The 11,461-nt window shown below is 33.1% G+C and overlaps 1 protein-coding gene across 5 annotated transcripts; it reads right to left on the bottom strand.

The window, feature by feature from the left end:
* Positions 1 to 760: 760 nt before the first annotated feature.
* Positions 761 to 10,025, bottom strand: LOC110104523. Of its 5 annotated transcripts, XR_003701035.1 has the most exons (5): positions 8,198 to 10,022; positions 7,954 to 7,990; positions 7,253 to 7,401; positions 2,460 to 2,694; positions 761 to 1,182 (listed from the first exon to the last, which is right to left on the bottom strand). XR_003701035.1 is itself a non-coding variant. In XM_028695600.1 (4 exons), the coding sequence occupies exons 1-4, from the start codon at positions 8,360 to 8,362 to the stop codon at positions 2,530 to 2,532; spliced, it is 516 nt and encodes a 171-aa protein (XP_028551433.1). In that variant the 5' UTR covers positions 8,363 to 10,021; the 3' UTR covers positions 1,148 to 2,529. The 5 variants fall into 5 exon arrangements, 3 of the variants coding, with proteins under 3 accessions (XP_028551433.1, XP_028551434.1, XP_028551435.1); XM_028695600.1 differs by having other exon boundaries at positions 1,148 to 2,694; positions 8,198 to 10,021; XM_028695602.1 differs by lacking the exons at positions 761 to 1,182; positions 2,460 to 2,694 and adding an exon at positions 6,153 to 6,671 and having other exon boundaries at positions 8,198 to 10,025.
* Positions 10,026 to 11,461: the final 1,436 nt, after the last annotated feature.

Raw genomic sequence — 11,461 nt, forward strand, 5'->3', positions numbered from 1 at the left:
ACTTGTAGTTGGAGTCACCCAACTCTAAATGCATAAATGTACTTCTAAAGTAAATTGCACTATCTAACATAATGAAAGTTGAATTCCATCTAGTTGGTATGTCTTGCCTTAGACCTTTGTTATCTTCAAGATAACTTTGACTCATACATTCAAGGAACTTTTGTTTTCTTGATTGAGAACCCTTAACATATTTAATGCTCTCACACACCTTCATAACAGATGAATCAATTTCTTTCAAACCTTCCTGTATAATAAGATTTATAATATGTGCACAACACCTGATATGGAAAAACTGACCATTGCATAGAAGACCATTTTTCAAATTCAAATGATTTCGTAGATAATCAACAGAAACAGTATTTGCAGAAGCATTGTCTAAAGTGATGCTAAAAAGCTTGCTATCAAGTTTCCATTCAACAAAAAATTGATGAAGTTTCTCGAATAATGCAAGTACATCATGTGGAGGCGGCATGAAACCAAATTTATTACTTTTTTTTGCAATCTCCAGTTATTATTAACAAAATGTGCAGTCAAGCAAATAAAACCATCTGTGTTGATGGAAGTCCATAGATTAGAAGTTAAAGATACTCTACCCTTACAACTTTGTAGAAGGGCTTCGATTTGAATTTTTTCCTTATTAAACATCTTCTTGCAATCATTTCTTGCTGTATTTCTATAAATAAAATGTAAATCAGGCCATAAGTAACGAAGTAATGTTCTTAAACCTTCTCACTCCACACACTGAAATGGTAAATCATGCTTGACTATACATGCAGTAAATAAGCAATGAAATTCTTCATAATCAAATTTATTTGCAATCATCAACATAGAAGTGTTTGAGTTACTTTGAAGTATAAGTTGACTAATATCTTGAGACTTTTTCTTACAGTTTTGCAAGTGGCGTCTTAAATTTCCTGTACCATGTTTACTATCACATAAGTATGTTGCACCACATTTCTTACATTTGCAATGACTTTTGCCATCATCTGCAAGTGGCAACATTTCAAAATGACCCCATACCGTAGAAGTCAACTTCCTCTTCTTTCTATGAACGCTTCCCTTAGTTGGAATGGGATTGTTCAACTCATCACTATCACATTCAACTTCATTATCAACAGGAGCATGCACATGTTCATTTACTTCATTATGTTCAACTTCCTCAATTGTATTAGAATCCTGCATCTAAACACAAAAATACAAAATTGTACTCATAACATCAACATGCTTACACCAACATTCCCATAAAATGTGCAGCATCACAGGCTTACAGCAACAACATCACAGTTATACAGCAAGAAAATTCCAATATTCCATAATAACATGAATACATTTAATCAGTTATAGTGTTATACAGCAACAGCAACTCAGCAACCCGACAACTCCAAGAGGCCCAACCGACTAACTACCAAGCCGTAATCTCAACAACAAAACAAGCCGTAATCTCAATAGCAAGAAAATTGGAAAACTGTAATAGTAAATCACTAAACGACACTCTAACTAACAATATAACAGAAGGAAGAAGAACTTTTTAGCAAGAAAATGTGCAGCATACTCCAGAAAACTAGAAAAGTCGGCCATGGCACATACAGTAAAACACTTATAGTCTTATACTCATAACTCATAGGAACTAAAGGAAGAAGAACTTATACATAAACATAAAACCCACCAGGCCATCACATATTCACAGTTTCGATTTCGCATGACTAATGACTCATCCCGACCACCAAATTAGGTCAAATAAAAATCGAAACAACCGACCACCATCAAAGTATCAAACCAACACTTCAAATAATTAAGATTTAAGAGTTATTCAAGATATTACCAACCATTGCAAGTCGCAACTGAGAAATGGAGAAAGGAAGAGGATTCAAGGAAGAATTCCGAAGGACCGAAGCCAGATGTTTCAGAACTCAGAAGATCAGAAGAAGATATCAAGAAACCTCCATCAGCTCCTCCACGATTCGTCGATTCCACGGCTCCACCCCAAAGCCAGAGCGTGAGAGCGAGGAGAAACCGAGAAATGAAACCCTAGAACCCTCTCGACTCTCGTCTCTCGAAGTCTCGAACAGCTTACAGCATGTCGGGACTCGGGCGCGGAATCGCAGATTTTATTAAAATGAGTAAACAAAATTACGAAACGAGTCGCTTAGCGGGTTATTCATGTCGACCCGCGGGTTGACGGGTTGACCTGAATCCGACCCGAATATATAAACGGGCCAAATCCTTCAACCCGGACCCGACCCGTTTCTTTCATGGGTTGACACGAACCCGAATTTTTCGGGTCGGGTTCAGGTCGGGTTAGCGGGTCGTGTCAGGAATTGATAGCCCTAACAGAGATTAGAAAAAAGACATCCAAGTTACTAAAATTTGAGATATTACTTGGTAAAGAGACAGAAGGAGAGTTTAGTTTGACAAAGAGGAAAACTGTAAATCAAAAGCTGAGTTTTTTCAAGTCATACTTGCCATAAACTCTTTATTGGTGCCATATATTTGGAAGAACTATAGCTCATGAGATTAGATGTTAATCCCTCATCCTCCGAGTAAAATATAAGAAAAAGCTTTAGCGTGTAGAGGACTTTGATTTCTCCACCAGTAGAATCCTACCAGTCCACTCAGTCTGGTCGACATCATGTATTGCTGCATCAGCATGTTCATCATTTTCCAAGGATAAAAATCCGAAGCCACGGGAATAACCTGTTTTGTAAATAGTAAAAAGAATAACACGGGACACATCATTTTTTGTCGTAAAATCATTTTTTGTTGTAAAACAACATTTTGGAGTACTAAATAGCTGTAAATGGCAGTATTAAACATGTGAATTTACAACAAATTCTAAAAGACATATAAAATAACACTATGAAATATAAGTTGGCAGTATTAAAAAGAATTTAGAAGATCATTTAAGTTTAAAAATCTGAATAGATATAAGATGTCATTAGGAGAACCTGATGATAGGATCATTTCAAATTCATTCATCCAAGAGGAGCTCATAAAATTAGAGAGCAAAATAGGTTTCTATTTTCTAGATGATTCCTTCATCAAACCCAAACTTTAACAAAATAAGACCAGGGAATGAAGTCCAAAAAAGTAAAGATAGATGACTAAATGCAAAATTATCAATTAAAATTATTGAAATTAAGGAGGTGGCTAAACAGGAGATATTCAAGATTAACTTCAAAGCAGTATTCTTACCTCCAAAAAATAAAAAGCAGAAGATAAGAAAATTCTACCAACTACATTAAAGGAAGGGAGACTAAAGGAAATGCAAGTTAACCTTCCAATATTTAAAAAGAATAGAGTTACTCTTCCAAAATTCATAGCATAATTTAAAATTTCTCCAAACAGTTTTTTGTATTAGGTAATTAAGAACAAGATTGATAGCAAGAAAGCCTCTGAAGTTGAAAAGAAAATAAGTGTGATAGAAAATGAATTGAAAATCCCGTCCTGGGTTAACAATTCAGAAAGAGTCTTTTGTTCAGAATATATGAAAAACTGAATTTTTCTCATTCAAGAATTTTAACTTAGTATAATCTACCCAACTAAAGCATGATAAGTATAGTTCGTGATAAAATTACCCAATACCTAGTATAAAGCTCTATTACACCTCCATAAACCTTTTTTTTTTTACAAAAATAGAGCATAATTTTAACTATTTTTTTTCTTAAAGCCTAAGCTTAGTCAGTCATCAACACACTGCTATTTCTTAAATATAGATCAACCCACAACTATCTCAAGTCAACATCACATATTAAAAGGAAACCTGTAACCAATTCTTAGATTTGCATGCAAATCGACATACTTATGTAGTGTATAAAAATAGAAAACAAAACTCGCCATTTTAATTAAACTCGCCATTCTAATTACAACTAACTAATGTCTATTATATACCTTGGTGATTAGTTGGAGCCTCATATACTATCATTAGATTTTAGTGATCAAGTAAATTTATCAATCAGGTCGAAAGAGTTGGCCCTTATGAGGGGAAGAATCAAACTGAATTTTGACTAAATATGGCTCCATGCTGTGCTCTAGCTCGAATATGTCGAGCTCAAGTTAAGCCCAATTTTGAAATCGGGCTAGGATCCATCCTGACCTAACCCATTTTCTCAGTACAAACAAGATATTATGGATAAGCCACACTTGTTAAATGATAATCACTATCTAACATAAGAGTACCAAGCCACCTAATAACAAATTCTATACAAATTTGATTAATCTTAAATTACAAATATATCAAAATAGCAATAAAATCCCATCAAATTTGGGTTAGAAATTCCAAATTATATTAAGTCTTGTCTAATAATCAAAATATTAGACACTAACATGAAATAAAATATGAATAAGCTTGAGCTTAGCTACATTCAAAATTTGGCCTATGGGTTAAGCCCGAGAACAACTGAATTGCGGCTTGATTTTGACTTGCTTAGAGGATTTAAGAGTCCAACTAATCAAGCAAATTTTATTTGACAATAAGCCTAGATCCAAGTCATCTTAAATTCACATATGAGTTATAACATATTTCTCCCCTATCTTTTATCACATGCATCACTTTCTTTGGAATATGATATGTATTTTTGTGAAAAGAATAGAAAATTTATAGGAAAAAGCTTCACCCATTAGTCCCAACCATGCCAAATATCCAACAAAAAGTTATCAAAGAAAAAGCAGCATAGGCCGCTATCATCCCATCTTTTATATCTATTTATCCATATATATGAGCCACCCACACATGATCGCTTGTCAGGAAAAACTTTTGTATCAGGAGCGTGCTACAAAAATATATCAATAATATAATATACATGTTCAAAATGGATTCATCAAAATTATAAGATAATTATTTTGCATTGGAAAATAATATTTAATATCCTTATTTATCATAGCCTAAAGGTGATCTATTTTAGGCTTTGTTTGGGACATTATTGCTTCGTAAAGCTGGTCTTTAGTACAAAATCTCTTAAAAACTGGAAAAAAAGAAGTGGTCTAAAACTGTCCCAAATGAAACCTTATTGTTTTGATTATTTTTATAGTTTATTTTTTTATTCTTATTATGATAGTAAAAAGATTTTGTTCATGAGTTTATAACCATTCATAATGAGAAGAACAAGATAAGTGGATATTATTGCACATCCAAATTCCTTAATACTTGGTCGTTAGAAGAGGGTGAAATGAATGCTTGGTTTGCTTTACACTAAGGAATTTGAAATAGGATTGAAGTTCCATCTTTGTCATAATCACTACTAAATTCTTAAAGCGGTGGTCCCTTAACAACATTCATTCATTTCCATCTTTTCAATGGAAAATTGTACTCTTGGTAACAACTTCTCTATTTTTTCTTTCTAACTGCCCTCAAATATAATGAGACAGAGTCTTGAGGAGCTAATCAACTAATTTTATAATTTTGTTTCAATAATAATTGATTGGACGAAAAATTAGATAAAATATTTGTATAAAGAATAACAAATTTATTTGAATTGAAAGGCAGGTAATAATACTAAATTGATATGTTAGCATTTTATACTAAATTCTAGTAATATTAGAGCATTAACAAACCCAATATCTATAAGAATTAAAAAAAAAAAAATCTGTAAGAATATTTATTTGAATTAATTATATTTCTTTGGAAATTAATTAAATTATTATTTTAATATTAGAAAAAAGAAGACAGCCTAATTTGTTTATCATTGAAGAACTTTAATAGACTTTAAGTCTATAGTTTTATACATAAGGACAAAAAAGTCATATTCAATCTTTTTTTTTTTGTTTTTAGTAATAATATAGTCATATTATATAAGAATATTAAATTCATTATGACTAATAAAAAAATAAAGGTGCCTGCAGCAGAAGAAAAGAGTTTCTGCAAAATATTATTACAAATTAATTTAGATTTCATTTTGGAATAATTTTTTTACTGCTTTATTTTTAAGAGAGCAGTCACAGTTTCTATTTGTACACTGACTTTTTATTGTTTTCAGGAAATTTTTATGCTAAGAAGAAGTTTTCTACAGCAACTTCAAAAAAAAAAAAAAAAAAAAAAAAACTTTCTCCACAACAGTTTTATAATCACTTTTATAAATAGCTGCAGTCGTCTCAAATGGACCCTCGATATGACTCATTTCAAAATTAAAATATAAATATTTTTTTAAGGCATAAGATGAATTCTAAAAGAAAGGTACCAGTTTGTGATAATAGAGCTGGATGGCACATGAATACATAGCTAGTGGAATAATATACAAGCATCAAGCACTGAGGATTCCTTCTTCTAATTCTTATTTTCAAATAATCTGATTCTGGCATGTGAGGATTGGATTGATTCAGTGTTGGACTATTCAATAGGAATTAGCGCACTAGAAGATCAAAGGAAAAGGATAAAATGAAAACAATGGACAGATCCAGACCTGGTCCAACTCAAACTGGTCTAGATTACCCCACACAGGCCTAGGTTGAATGAATGCATGGTGCCCTTCACCGCCACATTCCACAATGCCACTACAAATCATGCGGCCCATTGCAGCAACCTCATGACAGCACATAGTTGAACGACAATGTCAAGAGTGAATAGTGTGACAAGCAACAGTGAGTGCCCACTTCCAAGAAGACTACTACCTTCGGTAGAAAATTGGCCTCTCATTTCTTATGATACTCGTTTGATGGATAGATATAGAGAATTCAGCCTTCAAAATATCAATATTGAAGATCACAGATTATGCACACAAATACACAAAAGCTCAAACAACCAATAAAAAACACAAAATCTAGACAACCCTTTTTTTTTGCCATCACATATAAGCCAGCACTCGATATTCATATCCCCTAACTGAAGCTGCCATCATAGATTTTCTTAGTACTTGTACATCTTGAGAATAGTACTTGACATGGTAGCAATAGTTTAGTTGATTCAAGTATAAACTTGACGAACAGGTTTAAAACATAAGAGGAAACCTCTTTGGTCGATACAGATAAGGCTGCATACACCTTTCACGGGAAGCACAAAAACCATGACTCCAGTAGCAAACAAATACTTATAAAAATACGCTAATCAGTATCATCTGCTAGTTATCGTATTGCATTAAATATTTCTAGGAACAATAAACACTGCAAGGATTTGTGTCACGTAAAACAAAACTAACTGAGGAGAACCGGAAAAGTTAACTGGTTAGTCTAGCAGTGATTACAAGGCATTTGAAGCTGGAAGAAAGAAAACTTTTCTCCACATTCCCTTAACTAGCAATCAGATAGGTATTAAGAAAATAACCTCTGAATACTTGTTTAGACGAATTCTTAGACTTTTGGAGCAATCATCGTCTTCAAATGTATTTATTAGACTTGAACGGTGATTATTCATCACAAAAAGAATTGCATGAATAATATCATCTGCAAAGCTGGGGAAGCAACGTCTTGTACCTACAAAATCATACTTTCTAAGGTCATAAAAGCTGAAAAATACCATGGAGAAAGGATTGCAAATCCTTAGGCTTTGTTTGTTAATGCCTAGTTTTTCAAATCCCTACCCCAAAATGCACCCCCTTTTAGAGATAAAATGTTTTTAAAGAGTAGAAGAGAATATTTGTGAATGACAAAGGGAGAGAAACTTGTATTACTTTTTCTCTCTTTCTCTCTTACATCAAAATGACAAGGCCAAAGGCCTATTTATACTTGTACAAAGACCATTCTAGAATCCTAATCTAGAGAATTCTATAATAAATGTTCAACTAACAACTAACTAGAGAAGTTCTTCCATATTCTAGAGAATTCTTCAATACAATTTCCTGGATACAAAAAAAAGACACTTGATAATTAATTTTGGTTTACATTTTCAAACACCCCCTCCATAGCGCTACTTGTAGTGCAACTCATTCATCTCTTATCAGAGTAAACGTGAGTGTTTCACAGAATGAGTTTACTAAACAAAGAATTTAGTCTGTCTAAGAAACTAACACATCCTTATAGCCATACCTGTAGCAAAATCCAAAAGTAAAAGGCAGATCCATACCTAGGGAAAAAAATGAAGAAAATCAAGTAAAAAAATTGAAGATTATTGCACAATATGCTTTATAAGAACAAAAAATGAACTTTTGAACAGAAGTTGTTGTATAAATTTAAATCTTCTATATTGAAAAAATTATTAGAATTAACCTAATTCTATAAAAACCTAGTTGCTGGCATGCTTCATCAGTTCAAGAAGAACTAATCATCTTACCTCTTGAACAAAGGACAATTTTATTAGTTTTCCGGTACTTAAGTGTTGAGTCCACCATCCAATTCCTATAAAGCAGAAACATGGACATGGTGACGCACAAAATCTGAGTGACATAGGACATGAAATCAGAAGAACGCCTAATATTATGTATGCGTAACCATCCATATTACTAATATTAATTTTGTATACAACATAGTTAACATGACAGGTTTTTTCTAATAAGTGTGGCCCCAAGAATTGTTGGAAAAAGTTTAGCAAAAATGACAAACTAAATGATATGTTCAAAATGGTGTTCTAAAGTGTCCAAACACCAGTTAGGAGTAAAACCATAAGTTAGAAGATAAGCGTGACATCCTTATTGAGAGATTATTTTAAAAATAATCTTATTGATATTATCTACAAAATATTGGCTTTTTATGAGTTGAAAGTATTCTTAAATTTATCACCCTCGACAAATAGTTATGAATGACAGATAAATTGTCTTAAGTTATTGAGAGATTAATTTCACTTAATAAATAGTAAATTTTAATTTTTAATGGAATTGAAGCCCCAAATGATTAACTTTGAATTTAGAAGCATTTGAAAGTAATGTCATCCCCTTCGATTAAGATTTCAAGAGGCCATCATTAGCATGACATTAAACTCACTTAAAAATATTTGCATCTGCAAAGTGAAAAAATGATTTTAATAATCAACCTCTCCCGTTGAGATCTTCTTTTAGCATGGCTATCATCGAGATAACATTGAAGTTACTTTAAAAAATATTTATATTTACAGCTTGAAATTTTGAATTTTGAGAATTAACACTTCCAATTGAGATTTACTTTCAAACACTAGCATCAGCATATTGGGGTGGCATTAAAGTTATTTGAGACATTTATCTTTGAAACATGATAATTTGATTTTGAAAATAGATCTCCCATGTTGTGATTTTCTTTCAACATGTGGGCTCTGAAAATTAGCGCCCGACCTCTCCGCAACCCTTTTCTTTCTATTGGTGAGGAGTTTTAACAAGTTTATGTTCTAGGGTAAATTCTCAGAAGGCATATTGGGTTGTTAGATAAGACACTACCCATAGATTTTGCCCTCATTTTGCGAGGACTTCATGATATGAGTTTTGTTTTCCTATAGGCGCAAGCCGCCATAGTTAATTACCCCTCCCGATAACGAGAGAAAACTTTTGATTCGGGCTAGTCTTTGAAAAGATATGTAGTACCCAGCATATACTAGTAGCAGAATTACAAATTGAAAATCGAAGTATTTATCACCACGCACTTAAAGCGGATGATAAAGGGAATGATGATGAACTTGATTATGATCCCATGGTTCCATCGTCCCGGGTCATCATGGTCCCTAGTCTACTTAGTCCGAGGAGGTAGTCGGCCCAACCTAATTGAAGGATCCTTGTCGGCAGTCATGAGCTGCTTCGTATAAGGGAACCTTGTAGATTTGAGGTGAATGTTTGCTTAAGGGGATAATTTTGAATCCATCTTAGCTAACAAAGTGCTTCGTGCCCTATCGATGATATCCTATTGATTTATTACTCAAAGATTTAGAGCCGTTGACGAACATAAGGGCTCTGGTCATCACTTAATTTAGTAGTATCATTTTGTAGTAAAACCACCTCGTCAGAGGGCCCTGATTATAACCGTTTATCTGTGGTGTCATTTAGCGGCGAAACCTCCGGTTAGAGGACACATGTCATGTTCTTACTGACAGAAGATGATTTGAGAATGAATTATAGTGATATTCTCGATTAGACATTCACTCTGTGTGAGCTAAAATAATTTTCAAATTTATCCACCCTGACAAACTGTTGCAGAGAGTTGAAGGAATTTTACTTTAAGTGTTTAGGTGATTTATTTTTATTAAATATTTTGAATTTTTTCTGAAGAGCAATAGATTTGAAATTTTTATTTAAACTTGAGCCCCAAAAAATTAATTTTGAGATTTGAGGGCATTTCTTTAAAATCTGTGTGGACCCTTCCGGTTGAGATTTGCATTCAATACGACAATCATCAGGGGTTTATGGGTATTGTCATTTCATTAGTCGAACCTTTTCAACTATGTTAGCTTATAAATATAGGGTCGGGTTCAGCTCCTATTTAGAGATATTGTATAGATATCAGAAGTAGGGGTATTCATTTTAATATACAATTTTTTTTTTGTAAGAGGCCTTGAAGGTCTTATATGAATGTATAAAATTAAATACTTCGGTTAACTTCAACGAGTGTCGATTATGAGAGTTTATGCTTTTAGCAGTGAACCTTTCTTGTCATAGACTTTGAAGGCCTAATATGAACAGACTGTTGGATGGTTGAATAAATATTTATTAGCTAAAATTTTCTCCAATAAACTAAAAGAGCCACAAAATCTCAAAATATTTTAAAATAAAAAGTTATAAATACATTTCTCTAGGAGCATCGCCTACGATACACATTTTCTCATCTTCTACTCATTTTTAAGCTTTTAAAATAATACTTGTAATTATTTTTCAATAAAAATAGTGAGTTATAAAATTACTCAAGAGTTTTTTGCTTCTAAATTATAGTAACACAAAGCCTTTGAAACAATATGCATGCTCATTTTCAAATATAAAGTAATTCCATTTAAATTCATTTCAAACATAACCATCAATGTTATGCATATATCATATCTTTATCCATATCTGTTGGCTCAAGAAAAATGACACGAATGCATGAATCCCGCTTTGCAAACATAGGATTCCATCTTCCTTGGGTCAGATTGTAGTTAACCAGATTTCCCTTGAGGGTCGTGTCAGAGTTTAATTAGATTTAGGGTCCTTACTTCCCATGAGCACAAGCACTCATAGTTAATTACCCCTCTTAACACGTAAGAGAGAACTCTAGATTAAGGATGAATAATTTTTAGGTATTTTAGTCTCAATTGTGGGGAAAATATAAGTAAACCCGATCAAGATCCCATGTCGTCCTAAGTGTATCGTAGGTTTCAGTCTACCAACACTAACAATCATTAACCGTAGTGTTCAAAGAATTGGATTAGCAGCCATGGGTTGCCTCCTCTCTCTCAAGGATCTCGAGTAGACTGAGGTGGTTAGACTTAAGTTTTGGAGTTTACATCTATTAGCATAACCAGAAGTTGATTTGGTTTGAGTTTATAACTTCACTTAGAAGTTACTCAGAAGTTTGAATTGAAGCGAATCTTACGGCTCCTATTAGAAGTAACTCGGGTGTTTAAATTTGGGTCGGGACTTACGGCTTTCATTGAAAGTAGCTCAAAAAG

Source organism: Dendrobium catenatum, unplaced genomic scaffold (genome assembly GCF_001605985.2).
Source record: "Dendrobium catenatum unplaced genomic scaffold, ASM160598v2 fragScaff_scaffold_662, whole genome shotgun sequence".
In the NCBI taxonomy this organism is placed as follows: Eukaryota; Viridiplantae; Streptophyta; class Magnoliopsida; order Asparagales; family Orchidaceae; genus Dendrobium; species Dendrobium catenatum.

Coding starts and splice junctions, on each gene's coding strand:
- LOC110104523 (XM_028695600.1), bottom strand. CDS start 8,362: ATGGATGGTTACGCATACATAATATTAGGCGTTCTTCTGATTTCATGT. Junction 7,991..8,197: donor AATTGTCCTTTGTTCAAGAG/GTAAGATGATTA, acceptor TTTTTTCCCTAG/GTATGGATCTGCCTTTTACT. Junction 2,695..7,252: donor GTCTAAACAAGTATTCAGAG/GTTATTTTCTTA, acceptor TTTACAAAACAG/GTTATTCCCGTGGCTTCGGA.